The following is a 24,123-nucleotide window of genomic DNA, read 5'->3' as shown; positions in this document are numbered from 1 at the left end:
TTTTCAAATATTGTCATAGATTAAGTCAAAACTGTAACCAGGCCAATCAGGAACATTCAATGTCATCTTCGTAAGCAACTCCAGTGTATATTTGGGCTTGTGTTTTAGGTAATTGTCCAGCTGATACATTTGTCTCCCAGCGTCTGTTGGAAAGTAAACCAAGTTTTCCTCTAGGATTTTGCCTGTTCTTAGCTCTATTCTGTTTATTTTTATCCTAAAGAAACACTCCCTAGTCCTTGCCGAAGACAAGGATACCCATAACAGTATGCAACCACCACCATACTTGAAACTATGAAGAGTGGTACTCAGTGATGTGTTGGATTTGCCTCAAACACAACACTTTGCATTCAGGATTTTCTTTGCACTATTACTTTATTGCGAACAGGATACATGTTTTGGAATATTTTTTATTGTGTACAGGCTTCCTACTTTTCACTCTGTCATTTATGGCAGTATTGTGGAGTAACTACAATGTTGTTGATCCATATTCAGTTATCTCCTATCACTGCCATTCAACTCTGTAGCTGTTTTAAAATCATTTTTGGCCTCATGGTGAAATCCCTGAATGGTTTCCTTCCTCTCTGGCAACTGAGTTAGGATGAGCGCCTGTGTCTTTGTCGTGACAGGGTGAGTATTGATACACCATCCAAAGTGTAATTAATAACGGAACCATTCTTTCTCTATAGACACCAATAGAATGAGAGGACTTTGTAACATCATGTTCTAACTACTGAAATGAGCAGACATTCTCTTCGCTGTCCCCCCCCCTCTCCTCTCTCAATCCCCATCTTTTTCTCTCTCAATCCCAGTCTCCTCGTTTTCTCTCTCACCCTCAGTATGCCAGAGAGAGTATGTTGGTTCCAGGGGCAGAGTTACCACAAGCTGAAGAGGGCATGTCTGCAGCGGGGCAAGCTCTTCAAGGATCCCCTCTTTCCCCCATCCGCACTGTCACTCTTCTACAAACGAGCCCCACCCCCTGGACTCACATGGAAAAGACCACGGGTGAGCGGATCGGGGATGGGACGGAGGGGGAAGGTGGGGGAGAGAGAGATGGAGTGAGGCAGTGAAAGAGTGGACGAGGGTGAGAGATAGAAGTGGAAAACAGAGGTAAAATCATACACAGACAAAAAGACAACAAAAAAAACACACAAAAAAAAAGAAAAAAAAGAGAGAGAAGCGGCACCAGAACATAATTTTTCATCAAAATCAATCAATTGCTTTCTCTCTTCCTCTACAACCTCACACACACTTTAGAACGCCTGGACTCCCCTTTGTGCCCTTTCCCAGGAGGCACCCATTTAAGTCCCCAGTCTAATTCTAGTTGTCCACTCAGCAGGTTTTATTCCAGATATAGTTCATTAAAGCCTTTCTAACAGACCAGAGGCGTCAGGACAGTGTAACCCAACACCAACGGGAGTGTGTGTGGCGCGTGTTGCAGATTTGGACCTGAATATGACCAGGGTTTCAGTGTGTGTTTATAAAAGCATCACCTGATGATTTAAATAGCATGTGTTTGTGATGACGAGTGGAGAAGGGCTGTGTAGTGGTGTAGCTTCAAGGGTGGCTGTTTATTGGACATCAGGTTGTGGTTGTAGTCTTTCTTAAGTATACATAGAAGATATACAAAAAACAAAAACAATATGAGGAACGAAATGTTCCTATAGGAGGTCAGATTTTTGTTGTTGATTGCATTAATCGATAGAATACTGGACTGCACAGGTATTCTCTTTGCTCACTGGAGTGTGGGGGGGCTAACCACAAAGGGTTAATGGGATTGTGTTCCTAATGCTCTGCACAGGTAATTTAAGCCTGCATCCAACATGAGCCGAATGATAGGATGACATCTGTCACCTCACTTTGCAGTGAGACATACGCACTTGGACTCCTGTATACACACAAACGCACACACACACTTGCACACACTCTCACCAGCATTCATGCACGTGTACACCACACACACACACACAACACACACATGGACAAGACGCTTGGACACTCTGAACTTCCTTCCTCAGCTATCATAACTGTTATAAAATCCGGTCAGCATCATATTTCATACAGTACTTAGCTTGAACATGATGTCATCTAAGGGGAAATTGAGTTCATAACTTTTCTAGAGTTACATGTTTACAGGTTGTGACCTGTGTGTGTAGCAGTGTGTTTGTGTGTGTGATAATGTTTAACTATTCTTGTGGGGACTGGACGTCCCCACAAGATTAGGAAACAAACAAAAATTTGACCAACTGGGGACATTTTGTTAGTCACCACAAGGTCAAATGCTATTTCTAGGGGGTTTAGGGTTAAGGTTAGAATTAGTGTTAGGGTTAGGGTTAGAATTACGTTAAGTGTTAGGGTTAGGACCTAGGGTTAGGTTTCGGGTTATGTTTAGGAGCTGTGTTAAGGTTCAGGGTTAAGGTTAGGTTTTTGGTTTAAGGTTTGGGTGAGGGTAAGAGTACGGGTTAGGTGTAGGATTATGAGCATAGACTGGATTGACACTTGTCCTGACAAAAACACTGACACCATGTCAAGATAAACTAGATTGAATAGCCTTACTGTACTGTACTCTACGTTGCACCCAATTTACTGCTGATCTTGGAGTATGCATATGTTAACATGTTATTGTGTATCTGTATTGAGTCTCTCTCTCTCTCTCTCTCTCTCTCTCTCTCTCTCTCTCTCTCTCTCTCTCAGGAACTGTGTAAGGACCCTCGTCTCTTTGTGGACAGGATCAGCACATGGGACCTGCACCAAGGCAGTTTAGGTAACTGCTGGATGGTGGCAGCCACTTCCTGTCTGGCCTCGGAGCCATCGCTGTGGAAGAAGGTGAGGGGTCAAAGGGCAGAGGCCAAATCCCTATAGGTCACACTCAGTGATTTACTTCCTGGTCACTGATTTCCTATTCATTTTACTGAAGAAGTCTTAACGATATGTTTCTTATAGCTGAATCAGACATGTTAGTGCTGGGCTGGAATAAAAGCCTGCACACTCCGTAGCTCTGAACGACCAGGAAGCTGGCCGCCTCTGTACTAACACATTCAAGTACCCCAAAACCCTTGTTCAATTTCATTGGTCTACACCACCAGGTGATTCCTGATCACGTGGAACAGGAGTGGAAGCCCAAGCGTCCGGACCTGTACGCCGGAATCTTCCACTTCCGCTTCTGGCGGCTTGGCCGCTGGACAGACGTGGTGGTGGACGACCTCCTTCCGGTCAGTGAGGACGGAACGCTGCTCTTCTGCCGCTCAGCCACGCCACGGGAGTACTGGAGCAGCCTGTTGGAGAAGGCCTACGCTAAGTGAGACTTTACACTGTACTAAAGCCAAGACACAGCTGAGAGATTAGATTTCAGGTTGGCTAGGAGGAGGCTTGTTAATCACTCAATCAGTATTCATTTATTGTCCCGATTGCACAGAGTAATTTTAGATATAATGAATACAGTATCCACCACACAGTATACACTACACAGTATACACTACACAGTATCCACCACACAGTATACACCACACAGTGTACACCACACAGTGTACACCACACAGTGTACACCACACAGTGTACTGTACACCACACAGTATACACCACACAGTGTACACCACACAGTATACACCACAGTGACCACACAGGACAAAATAAGCCAGTAGCTAGTCAACAAAACCAGTAGCTTATCCTCACCCATTTAACATTTCTTCAGTCTTCCAACCCTTTCCTCCCCTCTTCCTCTTCCCCAGGTTGAATGGCTGCTATGAGGCATTAGAAGGCGGTAACACGGCGGAGGCCCTCATAGACTTCACAGGGGGGGTGTCGGAGCCCCTATGCCTGGACAGGGAGGCCCTCACCCTGCACCCCGACCAGAGGAGGGCGCTGTTCCAGACCCTGGCCAAGGCCCACGGATGCAAAGCCCTCATCACCTGCTCCATACGGGTTAGTGACCAATACACTTTTCCCTGCATAACCACAGTCCTAGGATCAGCTTACCCTTCTCTCCACAGCGTAACAGTAACCATGTGTGGGGAAGATTTTCAATTGACCTTAGATCAGTGAATTAGTACCGAGGCCTCAAAATCTAGGCTTGTGCCCACCTGCCCTAGATGTGATATGAACGTGTGCATTCAGGGTGGTAATGAATGGTTTGGGATTGGGCCAGAGAGCTTCTATGAATGTTGTCCTACCAGAGAGATCACCTCTACCTACTGTACAGTAGCGGGTTATAGAGAGACAGGTGGCTACATAGTGGCTGTGTTGGGCACAGTCCAGCATTAACAATGCTAACGCTTACATGTACTGTAGTACAGAATGCGTTAGAATGGCACTGAATGCTATCTATCCTATCACGTCTCTGTCTGTCCTTTCACTCCACACATGCCTCTATTGATTAATGATCTGTATTGTTCATTGTGTAGTTGTAGTATACTGCAAGATTCCAATTATGCACATCAAGGTTGCCTTCATAGAGTGCCTGTGGTGTGTATTGGTATTAGCATATCTGTATTGAGTCTCTCTCTCACTCTCTCTACAGCCAGCGGAGGGAGAGAGAGTAGAGTCGGTGCTAGACTGTGGTCTGGTGCGGGGCCATGCCTACGGTATCACCGCGGTGAGGAAGGTGCGTCTGGGGAAGCGGTCACTGCTGCCTGGCCGTTGTAGCGGGACGTCCCATCTCGGCATGGTGCGCATGAGGAACCCCTGGGGTACAGCCGACTTTACCGGGCCCTGGAGTCAGGGGTGAGGGGGAACGGTTACTGCTGTTCTAGTCTATCAGCATACGGTACATTCAACAAATAACTATAGGCCAAGGGTTGTCCCTTTTGGGTAATGTCAAAAATCAGGAACGGACTAGAAACAAGGTTTTGTCTATTTGGTCCATTGACATAGAGCTACTTTGCGCCCGCTTCAGGTCTCAGCAGTGGAAGCAGGTTGGTCGTGGTGAGAGGGAGAAGATGGGCCTCATTGTCAGAGATGTGGGAGAGTTCTGGTAAAGACAAATAGTAAAATAAGCATCACTCTTTTGACAGAAAACAATGCTCAAATCATTAAACAAGTCACTACAAATACACTACAATTCCTGTTGAAAAACTAAAAAGATACTTTTTCACCTCCCCTTCCCTCAGGATGGAGTTTGAGGATTTCTGCTGCTACTTCACAGATGTGGTGGTGTGTCGTCTGGTAGAACGAGCCCTGCTGTGGCCCAACACCCACTGGAGAGAGGTTCGCTGCCATGGGGAGTGGGTCCCATCCCCCAACACTACCGGAGCAACCCTCGCCACCCTCCTCCCCGGCCGCCAGGCATCCAACCTCGGGAAGAACACAGCCAAGCATGGGGAGGTGAACCAGACTCCGCGAGGGGACCGGAAGGAGGCAAGATTGGGGAAGAGACAGAGAGGTGGAGGAGGAGAAGGAGGAGCCGGTGGAGGGAGAGAGAAGGTGGCTATAGCGAAGAAGGGGGGGGAGAAGAAGACAAAGAGGAAGGAGGAGAGTGTGAAGAAGGAGGGAGAGGTGGATGGACGGTGGGATAAACACATGGATAAGAGGAGTAGGTGTGGAGGATGCATCAACCACAAAGACACCTTTCTACACAACCCCCAGGTGGGTTTACCCTATATATTTCTACACAACAACCAGGTGAGCCTACACTATAACAAGGTTTATGCCCATAGCAACTGGTTAAATGGTTCCAGGGCAAGGTTCAGTCCATTCAGAGTGTGTTTGGTAATGACCAGTAGTTACATTCTGACGGTAGTGATAAACATGTTCTTTATGTTCAGAGACCTACACACAGTATGATAGTATAGTATCTCATTATATAGTATGCTTATACCTCAAGCATGTAAATCATTTGTGTTGCTATAACTGTAAGGACTCAACATGTACTATTTTGGCAACTGCTGCAAACTTAATAATGGTGTAGAAATAGACCTGTGAAAGCCTATTCAGAGGGGTGCAGTTAGGAAACAACATAAGCTAAAAACAACATGGCTGACACTAAGCTATATTAGTGTTACTGCTATTCTAGGGAAGCTCTGCCTCCCTTCTGCCCCCCCCCCTTCTATCTCTTATCCCACCTCTCCCACTACAGTTCATGTTTGAGGTGCAGGGAAAGGAGGATGAGGTGTTGATCTGTCTGCAGCAGGAGGACAGGAGGATAAAGAGGAAGGATGGAGGAGGAGCGAATCTGCCCATCGGCTTTGAGGTGCTGAGGGTGAGTCACAGGCAATGTTCCCTCTAAGCTGGAAGCGTGCCATGCAGAAGAAATATTAGCCCACGCAGAGAAGCACGAGATTGAACTTCCCTGTTAGTTAACACTATTAATATTTCCCAGGTGTATTTTACTACTTTTAGTAAAGTACTACTTTACTATTTTATTACTATTTCCCTTTCTTTTTACCACTGGACACATTTAATCAAATCGCTGGAGTTACAAAATGTCCTCTTTAGTCAAAAAGCATTCAGGTCAAATCTGTGCTTGTGCTCCTTCTCTCCCCTGGGCTTCTGTCTCTTGGGCTTCCGTCTCTCTCCATTATTTCAGGTGCTGTCGTCTGAAACAAGGTAACTTGAGTGTTATAACTCATCCCAGGACTAATAACATTTATTTGAGGGGCACAGTTAACTCGTGCTCTCTCACACCATTTGGGCACACAGATCTCTTTCTGTTTATCGGTGACTCTGTCACAAAGCCTGGAGTAGTGGGTGCGGAGTCAAGCAGAGAGTAGAGGATAATGCGGACACCGGACTTTATTACGGCCTCCAAATTAAACGCCCAAAACAACAGGCGAATAATCAAAAATTGTCCAACCCAACACAGGGCACAAACAGACAGGAACACTACACGCAACAACCTCGACTAACAGAAAACAAGCCCGCACAAAAACAGGCGGGCCTAACAGGCTTAAATAGTCCTGAAGCAAAACAAAATAAGAGACAGGTGCAACCAATAAGACATAACAAACAGAAAAGGAAAAGGGGATCGGTGGCAGCTAGTAGACCGGCGACGACGACCGCCGAGCGCCACCTGAACAGGCAGGGAGTCGTGACAGACTCTCTTTTCTCTGGAGACAGATGTGTCAATTTTGACAAGTAACGTTATAGAAGAAGAAAGTTACCTAGCATTATGGGATAGCGGTGAAGTAAACAAACATGGCTGTACCCACGAAGTAGGTACGTGACAAACGTTGGAATAAGTTTCAAATACATTTATTTATAAATGTTTATTTTGAAACCTACTGAAAACGTTCATAAACGTTGGCCAGGAGTTCCTTCTCGTACGTGTCAAACAGTATCAAATCCCAACCTATTGGCTATGTTGGAATAGGTTTCAAATACATTCATTTTGAAACCTCCTGACAACGTCTAGAAACGTTGGCCAAGAGTTCTCTTTCATACGTGTCAAACAGTACCAAATCGAGGAGCACGTGATGCTGCGGAGCTGAGCAGACGTTGACAAACCAAGCTCTTCAAAGTTATTCCATTATTACCTAAATAACAACATTGAAACAATATTCTAACATCAGCTGATAAATTGTCAAGTACTTACCTTCCCAAAGAGCCTTGGACCTCTGGCCGAGAGGCAAGAAGGACAACCTAAAAGTAGTTGATTCCCAAGATAACGCTACAGCTAGCAAGATTAGCATTAGCATACAGCTAGCAAGATTATCATAACTCAGACGACAGTTCCAGACTGTTGCTCTCGGCCTCTTGCGAGCCTAAAGACAGGCTTGCTACTCTCCTCCGGGAAATCAGGATGGTAACAAAGGTCTTTCTCTGAAAATTGACAAGAAATCGGCTGAACTCCATTCTTCCATACCTTAAGGGAACATTTCGACATTTTCTGTATGGTTAGTGAGAAAGTCCATATTGCAAATGTACCGTCCCTTACTAGACGTCTGAAAACATTTGTTAAATTCGGGGACGGCGTCGGGCCGAGCGGCAGGGCCAGACCTACCGGGAAGTCATCAAATGAACTTTGTCGGATATTCGGTTTTCGTTTTATAAAATAATCAAATTTTGGTCATTTTTCCGCTATCCCGGAAAATCCCACAAGAGGGCATAAGCAATCATACTGCAATTTGACAAAACATCACGAATCACGACGGGCCTTATCTCGAAAACTGAAAATATTTCGAAGCCGAAACTTGGTGAGCATAGGTTTGGCATAATGGGCAGTTGGCCCCGAACAAGATGGCGTCTAGGCCTCAACGGTTTTTGAGTTCTGGCCATTTTTCTGGGATTAAAGGTCCAAAATGAAAATAGAGAAATTATTTTTTCACTTCACGTCAAAGTCAAGGAGCCTCCGGTGTCAATAACAAAAAAATCAGCCATTTATCTATCGTCATTTAAGAGAAATCGTACAATGACAGATATGTGATGTTCAAATATAGTTTTTTTTTTCAACAGTTACAGATCCAGTTGCAGGGTGTTCATACGAATATTTTTAAAGTGTGCTGCGGAGCTCTGCGAGATTTCTGTGATTTTCTATGATTTTCTGAAATAACACACACTCACTAAACCCTCCGTAAATAACTCAGTTCTTAACGTAAAGACTTAAAACTCAGGATTCTGTAAAGGCATACCCCAATGAGGATATGAGTTTATTTATAGCTTCCTGTGCCAACAGGAAGTGCCTTAAATGGTGTCATAGTGGCTGTATCCAAGGGTTAAAAAGGTCACATCTTTTCAAAACTTCATATGTGTGATTAGGCAACCCTCCTGAACTGTAAAATCAGTCATTTCTCCCAACAGATGTCAAAGAAAAGCTCTCACACACGCACACAGCAAGGATGGAGTGACAAAGCGCGGTGTTTAAAGACACAGAGAGCAGGCAATGGCATAAACATAATCCCAAGGCCATGCCGAGTTCAACGAGATATCCCGCTTGACCGTAGCTCACTCGGACTAAGCGCAGCGACCATTAGAAAAGTAGGCCCAAAATGAAGCCTGCACCACAACGTCATTTGATTTTGGGTGACAGCGGCGGAACCGTTAGGTTTAGAAGGACAATTCAAACACAGGAATGTTCCTAAGGTCCTCCCGATCTGTGCAAGCCTAACCTTGACCGTGTGGCATTAACCCTTCACAGTTAAAATAAGGTGTTTACATCAAACAGTTTGCATTGACTTCTCTCCCCATAGGAATACATTGCCTGCTCCTCTAAATTCAACCTGAGGCCTATATGGGTTATGAATGCCTTATGAACCTGTCTTTGATGACAGTCCATCAGGACACTATGAGGTCTACCTGTGTCGATTCCAAGCTTCCTGGACCAACCGGAAGTGCTTAAAATCACCCTAAAAGTGTATATTCATACCCTGCCTGCAATTTGATGGACATAGTGCATTGAACCCTGTGTAAATCAGTCAATTCTTAACGTAAAGACTTAAAACTCAGGATTCTGTAAAAGCATACCCCAATGAGGATATGTGTTGACTTATAGCTTCCTGTGCCAACTGGAAGTGCCATAATTGGTGTCTCAGGGACTGTTTGGAAGGGTTAAAAAAATCAGATCTGTCCAGAACTTCATATGTGTGATTAGGCAACCCCCATGAACTGTAAATCAGTCATTTTTCCCATAAAAATTCAAAACTAAATCACACAGATACACAATTTGGAAGGACGGACGTATTGGGGTGCGTAGAGACTGACACTGCCTCCAATAGTTAGCTTTGTTCGAGCTAAAAATGAACCGTCAGACCTAGTGTTCCAAATCTTTAGAAACTTGTTCTAGACCTCAGGTCGATAGTGCGTGGTGAGTTAGGTGGCTCTAGAAGGTTCTCGGACCGAGAAACAGCCTCGTACATTTGCAATGACTTCAATTCATTTTGACCATTACAAAAATGGCGACATTTAGAAAAGTCCCAGAGTCACAAGACTAGGTGCATTGTGACCGTCTCGGCCCATAGAGACAGAACCCAACGTTTCTGTCCGGTAGCTCATTCAAGGCCCCGGTAGCAAGTAATTGAAAAAAGTGGATTTTCAGCACCAATTAGGGTTTTACTCGGACACCAAATGACCTATCGAGCCGAAACTTGGGATTCGGGGTCGCCTCAGCTAGGCATACACATAACACAAGAAATGGACCCGCAGCTAGAACGTAACTACGTGTTTTATGTTTTTTTATGGTTTGAACCGAAGGCGTTGTGAATTTTGGGCCAGCTCTGAAGTATGTGATAGTTGGCTACTAAACGAGTTGGGAAAAGTGGGTTTGGTGTCAGTTTGTATCAGTTTGGTGTCAGAATGATATCAAATTGACTGATGGACGGTGACTTGCTGGTGACTCTTGTTCATTTGCAATATGTTTAAACGGTGAGGTACCATCACCAAAAGTGACATTCTGAAATCAACCCTAACGAGCGATGGAGAGGTACCAGAATCACTGCCCAGCCATCCCGAGTTTATCGGGCCAGTCAATTTGGCATTCCTGCACGATTTTTATAGCATGACAAATTCGTGATGGTGAATGCCCAGTTAACCATATTGCAAATGCACAGTGTCTTTGCAAAAGTGAGAAAACATTTGCAATATGTTTCAACAGTGAGGTACCATCACCAAAAGTGACATTCTGAAATCAACCCTAACGAGCGATGGAGAGGTACCAGAATCACTGCCCAGCCATCCCGAGTTCATCGGGCCAGTCAATTTGGCATTCCTGCACGATTTTTATAGCATGACAAATTCGTGATGGTGAATGCCCAGTTAACCATATTGCAAATGCACAGTGACTTTGCAAAAGTGAGAAAACATAAACAAATGGACATGATGAAATCAACACCACCAGTGATGGAAAGGAACAACAATCACTGCCCGGCCATCCCGAGTTCATCAGGCCAGTTAATTTTGCATTTCTGCAGGATTTTTGAGCATGTCAAATTTCTTATGACATTTGGCCCCCACAAAACATATGCCACTTTTTAAGGGTGTGTGAAGTTTTTTATGAAATTTTGCCATTTTTGACTTTTGACTTCCTATGAAATCATGTTCCAAATGGAGAAAACATATGCCTAATGCACAAGTAAAAAAAAAAATTATGATAATAAAATATGACTAAAGTATGTTGATACAGTTCTTATACGTGTGTAATTGACACAAAATTCTAAAGAATTTCGAAAAACGGTCCAGAAAGCACTTTTTTAGGGGTGTGTGAAGTTTTTTATGAAATTTTGCAATTATTGACTTTTGACTTCTGACTTCCTATGAAATCATATTGCAAATGGAGAAAACATGTGCAATAATGCGCAAGTAAAAAAAAAAAAATTATGATAATAAAATTGGACAAAAGTATATTCATACAGTTCTTACACGTGTAATTGACAAAAAAAGCGAAAGAATTTCGAAAAATGGTCCAGAAAGCACTTTTTTAAGGGGTGATAAGTTTTTGACAAAAAAATCATTTTTTCAAAATTTGGCTTTTGGATGTTGACTTGGGGTCCATTTCCTATATGAAAAACCACGGTGGAGCGCACACGCCACCTGTTGGATTTTTGAAGTGTTACAACTGGCATTTGCCATATGGCATTTGCAAAACATTTTGCATGAATCAACGCCGATTTGGGTGGTATTGTCCATCGTGTACATGGTTTGTACTATGCCAATGGTTTCCCATTCATTTTTGTCCATTTCAGGGGGGTATTCCCTTATATTGACGACCTGAAATCCTCCATGAATGATCTCTTTTTGAGAACGACTGAGATTGAGTTGTGCATTAGCACAGTTGAAGATACCATTACTCGACATCACCAGGTTCTGATACAACTGTAGAAGGACAATGCCTACCTGAAAAACAAGGTAGACTAGATGGAGAACCAGAGCAGACGTAGCAATATCTGTGTGGTGGGATTGAAAGAGGACAGCGAGGGCCATGACCCGGTCCATTTCTTCACTCATTGGATCCCGGATGTCCTAGGCATAGTCAACTTCACCAAGCCGTTGGAAATCGAACGCGCCCACAGAACATCCGCCCCCGAAACCCCGGGCCAGATGAGCCCCCACGAGCTGGCCTGATCAGGTTCCTCCGTTTCCAGGACAGAGAGAAGATACTGCAACTCGCAAGAGCCAAAGGGTACATCACCATCGATGACAAGAGGGTCAGCCATTTCCCGGATATGAGCGCGGATTTCGCCAGACGTCGCAAGCAGTTCAGACCTGCCGCCAAAGCACTGAAGGAGAAGAACATCACCGGTTACCTCATCCACCCTGCGCAGATGAAAGTTCAGTACAAAGGCCGAAGCCATCTCTTCAACACACCGGGAGAAGTGTTCACTTTTCTCAAAGAACTGAACCGGGTCTGAATCAGGATGGTCTCTCTGGGGGATAAGATACAGTTTGTTTGTTTTTTCTTTTCCGTGCTGTCCTGGGACTGAACTGCTGATCTCTTCTTGGAATTTGGATCCATTTACCCCGCTATCCGGTCACTATAATTGATTTGTACATTTTCAACTAACCGTTTTTTTCCCGGGGTGAATCCTATTACATTTACAGGAGAGTATATTTTGGTTTAGTCAATATCCACTGGGTGAAGCAAATTAGTGGGCTTAGGCCCACTGCTTTCCCCCCCCATTTATGTTTCTCCTCTCCTGAAAAAGACTCACGCAGCCCTTACTGTGGGCAGTAGATATTCAGCCATAAACGTCTATTCACAATGTTTGTTTTCAACTTAGAGAGCTCGCAGGTTTTAGTTTACGCCAAGGTTTAGCTAGTAAGAGCAAGATGGATAACGAGCAACAACGTATCTCTACAAGTGTATTCATGTTTGATTGTTGGGATTGTGGATTTAGTCTGACAACCCCGGGTGGGGTTTCTGTTTTTTTTCTTCTATGTTTATTGTTTTTTCCTTCCTAAAGAGACACATACAGTAGGTCACTTCAGTGTTCAAACTAAAGTTGAATATATATAAGAGATTACATATAAGAGATTTCCATTTGGTTATACACTGCTCAAAAAATAAAGGGAACACTAAAATAACACATCCTAGATCTGAATGAATGAAATATTCTTACTAAATACTTTTTTCTTTACATAGTTGAATGTGCTGACAACAAAAGCACACAAAAATTATCAATGGAAATCAAATTTATCAACCCAAGGAGGACTAGATTTGTCACACTCAAAATTAAAGTGGAAAACCACACTACAGGCTGATCCAACTTTGATGTAATGTCCATAAAACAAGTCCAAATGAGGCTCAGTAGTGTGTGTGGCCTCCATGTGCCTGTATGACCTCCCTACAACGCCTGGGCATGTTCCTGATGAGGTGGCGGATGGTCAGATGTGCTCAATTGGATTCAGGTCTGGGGAACAAGCGGCAGTCCATAGCATCAATGCCTTCCTCTTGCAGGAACTGCTGACACACTCCAGCCACATGAGGTCGAGCATTGTCTTGCATTTGGAGGAACCCAGGGCCAACCGCACCAGCATATGGTCTCACAAGAGGTCTGAGGATCTCATCTCGGTACCTAATGGCAGTCAGGCTACCTCTGGCGAGCACATGGAGGGCTGTGCGGCCCCCCCAAAGAAATGCCACCCCACACCATGACTGACCCACCGCCAAACCGGTCATGCTGGAGGATGTCGCAGGCAGCAGAACGTTCTCCACGGTGTCTCCAGACTCTGTCACGTCTGTCACATGTGCTCAGAGTGAACATGCTTTCATCTGTGAAGAGCACAGGGCGCCAGTGGCGAATTTGCCAATCTTGGTGTTCTCTGGCAAATGCCAAACGTCCTGCACGGTATTGGGCTGTAAGCACAACCCCCACCTGTGGACGTCGGGCCCTCATACCACCCTCATGGAGTCTGTTTCTGACCGTTTGAGCAGACACATGTACATTTGTGGCCTGCTGGAGGTCATTTTTCAGGGCTCTGGCAGTGCTCCTCCTGCTCCTCCTTGCACAAAGGCGGAGGTAGCGGTCCTGCTGCTGGGTTGTTGCCCTCCTACGGCCTCCTCCACGTCTCCTGATGTACTGGCCTGTCTCCTGGTAGCGCCTCCATGCTCTGGACACTACGCTGACAGACACAGCAAACCTTCTTGCCACAGCTCACATTGATGTGCCATCCTGGATGAGCTGCACTACCTGAGCCACTTGTGTGGGTTGTAGACTCCGTCTCATGCTACCACTAGAGTGAAAGCATCGCCAGCATTCAAAAGTGACCAAAACATCAGCCAAGAAGCATAGGAACTGAGAAGTGGTCTGTGGTCCCCACCTGCAGAACAACTCCTTTATTGGGGGTGTCTTGCTAATTGCCTATAATTTACACCTGTTGTCTATTCCATTTGCACAACAGCATGTGAAATGTATTGTCAATCAGTGTTGCTTCCGAAGTGGACAGTTTGATTTCACAGAAGTGTGATTGACTTGGAGTTACATTGTGCTGTTTAAGTGTTCCCTTAATTTTTTTGAGAAGTGTATATTGTAAACCCAACCTATGCTTAATCCACTAAAATATGTCACATTCAACGTAAAAGGTCTTAACAGCCCGATTAAGAGGAAAAGAGTCTATACATACCTTGTGAAATTAAAGGCTGACATTGTGTTTTTACAGGAAACACATATTACAGCCAGTGAACACAAGAAATTGAAGAAGGAATGGGTAGGACAATTTTTTGCGTCTTTTAACTCCAAAGCAAGAGGAACTGCAATTTTGATAAGTAGACACATCCCCTTCTGTGTCAACAACACCATCTCTGATCCCTCGGACAGGTTTGTTTTGGTGTAGGGGCATAGGTTTTCGGGGTCTTGGACCCTATTGAATATGTATGATCCTAACTTCGCTGACCATATGTTTATTCAGAATGTCTTCCTTCAGGCCCCTCAAGCACCACCAGGATGACTACTGGCTGGAGGAGATTTAAATGTTTGTTTAGATACATTTCTTGATAGGTCCTCTGATAAACCCTAACTTCTTACCAAAGCCGGCAAGCTCACCATGTCATTCATGAAAGATCTTAATTTGCTAGACATCTGGAGACAGTTGCATCCACAGGATAGGGACTACTCTTTTTGTTCACACCCACACAACACACACACACACGCATAGATAACTTTTTACTATCGACCCAACTGTTTCATAGAGTGTTAGATATCAAGTATCTCCCCAGATTGCTTAGTGGTATTATCAATCTCCATTCCTACCAAGGTAAATGGAGCATATAGATGGAGACTAAATTCTACACTCCAAAAGCAACCTAAATTTTGTGCATTCATCAATGAGCAGATCAATATTTTTACTTTGACAAACAAACCCTCCGCTCCTGACAGTTTCATTCTTTGGGACACATTGAAAGCCTATCTGAGGGGGCAGATCATTTCCTATAATAAAGGGTTGAAGAGAAAACACGGTGCGGAACTGAATGTCCTTGAATCTGAAATCTCTGAGCTAGAGAAAACCTACCAAAGAGGCCCAACTAAATATCTGTACAGGCTTTTGATAAATAAAAAACTGAAATATAATACTCTGAACACATATCAGGCTGAGAGGGCCATCACTAAATCAAATCAGCGTTACTACGAGCTTGGAGAGAAAGCACACAAAGTATTGGCATGGCAACTGAATGCAGAGGAAAGTCGAGGACAATTAATGCTATAGAAACTCTTACTAATGAGATATCTTTCGACCCTACTGAAATTAATGATACTTTTAAGAAATAACACAAAGACCTCTACACTTCCCAATCAAGCGATGATCTATCAGAGATCAACTCCTTTCTCTCCTCTCTCAACCTCCCATGCCTGTCAGAGGAAGACAGAGAGCACCTGAGTAAACAGTTCTCAGTGCCTGAATTGTTGGAGGCCATAAAATCCTTACCTTCTAATAAATCACCTGGGGAGGATGGCTTCCCTCCAGGGTTCTATAAAGTATTTAGGGAGCTGTTGGTCCCCTACCTTATGGAGGTACTTTAAAAAGCCAGGGAAGACAACTGCTTTACAGTGTCTTTCTCTCAAGCAGTGATTACTGTAATTCACAAGAAAGGGAAAAACCCGCTAAAGTGTGCCTCCTATAGACCAATCTCTCTCCTGAACACAGATTGTAAACTGGTCACCAGTTTCCCTGTTGGTCAACCCGGATCAGACTGGCTTCATAATTAATAGATTGTCCTCCCATAATCTCAGTAGGTTCTTTTGATATAATTCACCTTGCTAACAAAAACAAAATACATAGTGTCGCAGTCTCCCTCGACGTTGAAAAGGTCTTTGATAGGGTTGAATGGCCATACCTCTTTCGCGTCTTGGAAAAGTTTTGTTTAGGTACCATGTTTGTAAGTTTGATAAAATCACTCTAAAAATCTCCTAAAGCTAGGATTGCTACCAATGGGATTACTTCCTCCTCTTTCCCTCTCTATAGGGGGAATAGACAAGGTTGCCTAATTATCCCCCACCTCTTTGCCCTCGCCATTGTCGTGTCTTTGGCTATGCCGGATTAAGTGATGTGACATGCTATTCTATAAAATAATTTCTCCGTAATTAATATCACCTGATTGAGCTAATCATGAAAATGTAATTAACTAGAGAGTCGGGCACCACAAAATAATATTTGTAGAGCTGTTATCTTCCAAATAAACTCTTAAAGACCTAGTAATATTTTACATCAATAGCAGTCAACATCAATCGTCATCTTAATTCAGTCTCATCTGAAAGTTGTAAATTCTTGGTTATCTGCATGAACCCTGGCTAACAATCTGAATCAGCAATACAAAATTGTGTTTAATAATTTATTTACTAAATACCTAACTAATCACACAGAATTACACATACACATAATTTAAATCATGAAAGAGTGAAAGAGCGAGAAGACTGAGGAACAAAGGAGAATCTGTGCTATCGTAAATACAGTATCTCATGCATTCTAAATTACCGCCCATTTGGAAAAGGAAAATGCAATAAACATTTACTCTGAGCTGCGCTTCGGTAGGTTGGTGGTAGATGGAAGGCCGTGTTGCCCAACCGAGTCCTTTGAAGAATGTCTCTTCTGGTAAATTGAATATGTTGTAGTAACGCCGTTGTGTGGTAGACGGGATACTCTGTCTGTTCCTTCCTAACCTACGTTTGCAACTGCGGTTGCTAACTCAACGGCTAGGAGGTATCACTTCTGTAGTGAATAATAGTTCAAAGTTCATACCATTCGCAACCAAAGCTCCCACTGATGTTTGCTTCATTCTGTAGTTCTTATCTGAACCTTTCTGGCATCGGACCGTCGTCCTACATCCTCGGAACAGAAAGTTATATTGTCGTCAAGGGCTTATATAGGAAGGGAGAGGAGGGCGTGTTTGAAAAGTTGTATAGCCCATGTCCCTTCACAGGGCGGGCAACTGATTGAGGAGCCCTATCTTATGAAAATCCAAATCTCTCATTTTAGTAGGTAAAATCACATTTGAACCCATCACAAATAATTTCATATTCAAACATTTAAATTGAACAACAATTCCATGTGAATCCGATAACTCTGATCTGTAGACTTTCCACTGTAGAGTTTATGTCATCTTATCATTGATGAGAATGTCTCAGATGAAAACCGAACTGACATCATATTCATTAAGTACCACCGCAAATGTTCAATTGGTCGCATTACCAGAATATAGTTAATTTCCCCCCACCTTTTGATGTTCCCCAAATCTCTATGTTAACCAAGGGTTTTGCAAAAGTAACCTTAGTAGGGTAGAGAGAGGAAAAAGGGGGGAAGAGGTATTTATGACTGTCATAAACCTAACCCCCAGGCCAACGTCATGACACCATCAAACCGTTGACTGAGGCTATTAGAACGTGCCCTGACATACATGGCTTTGAGGTGGGCCCCCATACCCACAAGTTATCACTCTTTGCGGACGACCTTATCTTATTTCTAACGAACCCAGAACAATCCCTCTCTCACTTGCAGATCCTACTACAGTGTTATAGTTCTTTCTCTGGATATAAGGTCAATTTTGATAAAAGCGAAATCTTACCGTTGTCTGTCTTTGACCACCATACCATCAAGCACACGTTTCCTTTTAGATGGTCGCCTATGGCTTTACATATTTGGGTATAATGGTGAATGGTAACCTGAAGAACCTCTATAAACTCAATCTGGCCAGCTTGTTGCAAAAGGTGGAGGGTGACCTTTGTAAATGGATCGACTTACCTCTCACTCTACTGGGTAGAATCAATGTAATTAAAATGAAAGTCCTGCCCAGATTTCTATATTTGTTTCAATCTCTCCCTATCCCTGTGCCCGCAGTATTCTTTTCCTCTCTCGACAAGCTGACCAGACAGTTTATCTGGCACAGCTAAACCCCTAGGGTTGGCCTGGATAAACTGACACTTGATTATGGTCAGGGGGACTTAAACCTGCCCCAATTTTAGAATGTACTACTGGGATGCACAGTCTAGGTTTCCAAAGGTTCCCAGAGATAATATGAAGTGTCGTTTTGTTAGATAAAATCCTTATTCATATCCTTAAAAGGTCCATATAGCATGCACTATCAATTTTGTATTTCCACTCGTTCAATTTGCATAGAAAGGAATCTGTGAAAATATAACCCTAAACGTTGTTTCAACCAGTCAAATTACGCTCGTATTTATTCCTCAGAGATCCTAGAAGTAACCAGACTTCACTAAATCATTAGGAGTGTAGTATATCCTATAGGACAACAAATTTGGTCAGAGAGCAACGCCTTCATGGAGCGCCGATGACGCGGGTGGTCTTCACTTGATTGACTGTAACTTTGTCAAATAAGCACCAATCGGAGGGGGGGTCAAACAAAGCTTGCTAGATAGTCAAGGAGCTGGGCATTACAGGAGTATGTGGACCCCCTATCTGTCGCTAAATGTTGCTGCTGACCTTGTGCGACAGCAAGCCTTTTCCTTTTGGACAAAAATATGGAGAGTTATGAGAGAGAGTTATTTATGAAAACTGGGTGTTTTGCAAATGTTGAACTTACAATGTGGCTACTAATACTGGAAAAGTATTAAGCATTTCCCAATCGAAATGTACTATTACTTCCCATTGCAAAATACATTTCATGTTTAGCACACAAAGTAACCAGTGACCTAAAGTTTAAAGTGTAACTGACAGCGTTTTAATTACTTTGCAGATATTAAACAAACTGATAATCATATCAGTAACAAATATCACATTTCCAGTTCATGCTACAAAACCAACTTCATAAGAGGTTTTAAAAATAGGTTATATTTCAATCAACCTTCCATGACGTACACTAAGGCATTGTTGGCAGAAAAGATGGATGCAGTTCAATGAATGATTAATACAATTCACCAATACATTTCTTGATAGTCCTAAAAATATTGCTATCAGGTTGTAAACCACAGCTGGCCTGGTACATTGTTTGCTGCCTCCATTCGGGAAGCAAGTACAGGGAGTGAATTTCATAAATAATGGAACATTGAACGAAACAAGAAACACGAATAGCGTACAGACAGGAAACACAGAAACAAAGTCAGTAACGCCGGGGGAAAGATCCAAAGGGAGTGACAGATATAGGGGAAGTAATCAGAAAGGTGATGCGTCGAGACCGGGAGCAGGAGTAGATTTGACAGTAGACATCATGAAAAACTACAAATCCCTGCAAGCTCCTGCAAGTCATCTCTAGCTGACACCTTTGCAGGTATTGTAAACTTGCACAAGACAGTTCACAGAAATGTCCATTTAATTTTTTTTGCCAATTTATTTTTTACTAAGGCATCAGTCAAACACACCTACTCATTCAAGGGTTTTTCATTATTTTACTATTTCCTATATTGTAGAATAATAGTGAATGGATAGTGAATAACACGTGGAATTATGTAGTAACCAAAAAAGTGCTAAACAATTCAAAATATATTTTATATTTAAGATTCTTCAATGTAGCCACCCTTTGCCTTGATGACAGATTTGCACACTCTTGCATTCCAGGTGACTACCTCAGAAAGCTGGTTGAGAGAATGCCAAGAGTGTGCAAAGCTGTCATCAAGGCAAATGGTGGCTGCTTTGAAGAATCTCAAATATAAAACATATTTTGATTGAACACTTTTTTGGTTACTACATGATTCCATGTGTTATTTCATAGTTTTGATGTCTTCACTATTATTCTACAATGTAGAAAATAGGAAAAATAAAGTAAAAACCCTTGAATGAGTCGGTGTGTCCAAACGTTTGACTGGTACTGTACACGTAGCTAACATTAGATAGTTAATCCAGAGATTAATGACCTTTGCCTCGATTCGGCAGTCTTGTCCAGATCATCATGGTATTTGTAGTTCTTTATGATAGCCACGTTAGCAGCTAATGTAAAAGATATGCAAAACTCCAAACAAAAGAAATAAGGGAAGCACTGCTAAGGTACACAATAGTAGGTTTTGGTAGACAGAAGGGGCTCTTTGATAAAAGGGGTAAATTGGTCATCAAAAAGAAAGGAGGACCAAGGTACTCTTCATGTAATTAAAATGCCTTTATTTGTATGGCATGTTCAATGGATACAAAGTTTCTAAACTACATATGTGTGTGCGTATGTCATATTTACTGTGCGTTTACCCGCATATTAATTCACCCTCCCCCATTGTTAACAGGTGGAGGTGAACCGTCTAAGCCGTGTGCAGCGTGTGGTGGAGCAGGCTGCAAGCTCTGTGTACATAGACTCCCGTAGCGTTGCCCTGCGAGTGACCCTGGTCCCCGGCCGCTACGCCCTCCTCCCCACCACCTTTCAACCTAGGGCCACCGGACGCTTTCTGCTACGCCTCTTCTCACATTCACACCTCAGACTCAGGTCAGGGCGAATGGTGTGAATGTTAAGAATGAAGGAATGGAACGTATGTTAGGAAAGAAGGTGTAATGTCAAGTGTGTGTGTGAGATTCCCTGTGCATTTAGCATGTCAGCACTATATAATGATTGATAATATTACTGTCTATCATTCTTCCTCTTTACTACTTTTATTCTCTCTCCCTATATATATATATATATATATATATATATATATATATATATATATAGTGAGTTGAGACAGGAGTTGCCTGCTCTGTCAGTGTGGCAGTGTTGTCTCCCCCAGTCCAGTGTCGTGACCACCGTCCACCTGCGCCGAGCTTGCGGACTCAGCCAGCCCAAACAGACAGGTAGTGTTACCTCACTGGGGCATTATTAACGTTATGACAACATACATTATCATAACATACATTATTATGACATACATTATCATAACATACATTACATTAAACATAAATGATCATAAAATACATTATTGTGACATATTATTATAAACATACATTATCATAACATAAATTATTGTGACATATATTATCGAAACAGATTATTATGACATGTATTATCGTAACATACATTATCATCCTAAACATTATCATAACATACATTATCACAGCAAACATTGTTGACAAATTATTATAACAAACACTTTTTTATTTATGATATACATTATCTCAACAACAACAAAATTGTGGCATACATTGTCGCAACGAACATTAGTATTACATACATTAACATACATTACCATCCCACGGAATTGTGGCTCATGCCAGTAACTGACCACATCAAGTCTCATTGTATACAAACCTCGATATCCATCTTTCCAAAGAATATGAGACGAAGTCTGACAACACAAGAGTAAATGTCTATGCATGGTGTCTGTATCTGTGTTGTGTAGCACCAGATGTGTATGCTGTGATCTGCTGTGAAGACGAAACCATAAGAACACGAGTGTTCAAGGAGGATGGAAATCCAGAGTTCAATATGAGGGCCATTTTCTACAGGAGATACCCAGATGCACACATCAGCATTAAGGTTAGAAACACACACACACACACACACACACACACACACACAGCTCACAAGGATGATACAGTACCGAGGGCTAGTAGTACTGAGGGCAAATAGTTTTGAGAGGAAACAGTATTGAGGGCGAATACCACTGAGGGCAAATGTGTGTGTGTGTGTGTGTTTAGTTGTGGAGCCGTGGTCTACTTTGGGACACTCTATTAGGAGGGGCTCGACTCCAGACCGGTGACAGCGAGAGAGAGCGGAGCCAGGGGATTGACCTGCAGGGCGGCCAATCACATTCAGGATACCAGGGATGCATCTATGTGGAAACCTCATCCAGCAAATGCCTGACAGACTTGTGACAGACAGCTGTGGCTTGTCCCACCCACTATACAACCATGGCAATCACTGCTTTTCTGGATGAAGCAGCGGATTTGAATGAGGATGGATCCAATTCAATAGCTTTGAAGGAAAATAGACATTTGTCTTCGGCTTCCATGAATTACAAAGACAAATACCTCTTTGAATTAAATTTTATGAGAACTCGGAACTACTGCGTTAAGGAACAGAAAAGCACAGTGATCTATCTGTTTGCTGTTCACTACTAGTGCAGAGGAGATCATAAAATCATAAAAATATCCCCTAACTTTACATCTCTGCTGGTCAGACCATGTAAGAGTACAACATTAAACAACAACATTTAAACTGTAAAAATACATTGATTACCAGCTGCCAAGGTTAACTAAGGAATATACATAATATATGTAGATTTACTATTTTTTTACGTGTCATGAAAGGTGCATAATTTTAGGAAAAACATTTTGATCAATTAAAATGTCATTTTTCTCTACAAACTGACCATTATATAGATTTTTTATTTCACCTTAATATGGTATGCTATATTTTCAAATATTTATTTTAAAAAGATACATATTTCAACGTGGGATTTTTTTGTTGTTGAATTAATGTGAACAAGAGTATACCCTAACCTGTCTCTTCTAGCCGTATTCACAATCAACTATCAGGTTTCAGGTATGACCCAGATGCAGACAGTGGCGATGAAACAAAAGTGTATTTCTAGTCCAGGGGCAGGCAAACGACAGGTCAACGGCATGCAGAGGTCAGTAATCCAGCGAGGGTACAAAAGGTCCAGAACGGCAGGAAGACTCAGGGTCAGGGCAGGCAGAGGTCAGTAATCCAGCGAGGGTACAAAAGGTCTAGAACGGCAGGAAGTCTCAGGGTCAGGGCAGGAAGGGGTCAATAATCCAGTGAGATGGGACAAGGTATAGAACGGCAGAAACGCTCTGGGTCAGGGCAGGCAGAACGGTCAAAACTGGGAAGGATGGAGGGATTTTTGATTCCTCTCCTAAATGATTATAGTCATATTCTGTCATGCATGAGAGTCAGAAATTGCGAGAGACATTGCTAAAGTGGGTGTGGGCAAACATTTAAATTGTAAAAAAAATATTGAGTTGAATGCTAAAAAAATAATATTGTACACAGTATTATAAAAGACTTTTATAACTAACCAAGATAGACTTGAGACTGTCTTTTCAAATGGGAGCAAACTGGGCTTCCTCTCATCACCATATTTGGTATTTGGTAGAGTGGAAACGCCAATCGGATGCTTCACATTTATACATCTGGTGAAATATCTGTCTCATTGTTCTATCTGTGGTATGATCAACTTAATTACTCCAAATGCAAAGCACTTTGAGGCAAAGTGTTGATTAGAAGGAGTACAAAAGAGAGAAACATATTGTATAGAACTTTAAAAAATATTTTTTCTGTTGTGAGGAGTAGAGAATTGGGGCTGCTTTATGCATTACATTTCTATAGGCCATTGATGACCAAACCTGGGTTGAAATCTTTCCAATATTTTGAGCCTGGAGTGCAATGTATGAGGGATTTGCACTTTTGAGACTTTTCTATTGGTTCCATTTCAACAGGCAACCTAAATCAATTACAGATACAGTGAATGATTTCAAATAGTATTTGAACACAGATCTGTTGATGACAAGGCCCATAATACAGCAACCTATGGAATGTTTGTGTCATGGCTGTCTTCCTCCCTCTGACTTTCCTGAATACCAGTGGTGATTTTAGCATGTCAATCTTGGTGAAGCAAACTCCCCAAATGTTTTGTTGTTGATGCATGCCAACAAAGCCACTACACAACACAACACTAAACAATGCATTCATTGCACTATAACGGTGACAAACAGTGCCCACAAACTGTTAGGGCCTAAATGAAGCTGTCCCAACAGCAGAGCTTTCTTTTCAGCATCATGGAGTGAATCCTTACCATCACTACACCTGGCTATCAGTGGAGTCTTGTCTAGCAGCAAATCAGTTTATTCAGTCTTATTTACTGTCTTTAAAAAATAGATATCTGATATGGCTGACTTGCT

The 24,123-nt window shown here is 42.6% G+C and overlaps 1 protein-coding gene across 1 annotated transcript; it reads left to right on the top strand.

Annotated features, from left to right (window-relative positions):
• The first annotated feature begins 837 nt into the window (after nucleotides 1-837).
• On the top strand, nucleotides 838-22,154 carry LOC135515369 (calpain-5-like). The gene is made up of 12 exons (XM_064939046.1): nucleotides 838-1,002; nucleotides 2,692-2,823; nucleotides 3,084-3,295; nucleotides 3,726-3,918; nucleotides 4,514-4,716; nucleotides 4,889-4,966; nucleotides 5,103-5,577; nucleotides 6,068-6,190; nucleotides 20,514-20,710; nucleotides 20,936-21,054; nucleotides 21,600-21,736; nucleotides 21,898-22,154. The coding sequence occupies exons 1-12, from the start codon at nucleotides 838-840 to the stop codon at nucleotides 22,072-22,074; spliced, it is 2,211 nt and encodes a 736-aa protein (XP_064795118.1). The 3' UTR covers nucleotides 22,075-22,154.
• Nucleotides 22,155-24,123: the final 1,969 nt, after the last annotated feature.

Source organism: Oncorhynchus masou, chromosome 27 (assembly GCF_036934945.1).
Source record: "Oncorhynchus masou masou isolate Uvic2021 chromosome 27, UVic_Omas_1.1, whole genome shotgun sequence".
In the NCBI taxonomy this organism is placed as follows: Eukaryota; Metazoa; Chordata; class Actinopteri; order Salmoniformes; family Salmonidae; genus Oncorhynchus; species Oncorhynchus masou.
The sequence above is the reverse complement of the archived record's forward strand: the minus strand, read 5'-3'. Positions and strand labels throughout refer to the sequence as shown.

What these genes read in the sequence shown, in the direction of transcription:
- LOC135515369 (XM_064939046.1), top strand. Translation starts at nt 838, where the DNA reads ATGCCAGAGAGAGTATGTTGGTTCCAGGGGCAGAGTTACCACAAGCTG. An exon ending in CCTTTCTACACAACCCCCAG is followed by an intron (nt 5,578 to 6,067) that starts GTGGGTTTACCC and finishes CTCCCACTACAG; the next exon opens with TTCATGTTTGAGGTGCAGGG. An exon ending in TCGGCTTTGAGGTGCTGAGG is followed by an intron (nt 6,191 to 20,513) that starts GTGAGTCACAGG and finishes CATTGTTAACAG; the next exon opens with GTGGAGGTGAACCGTCTAAG.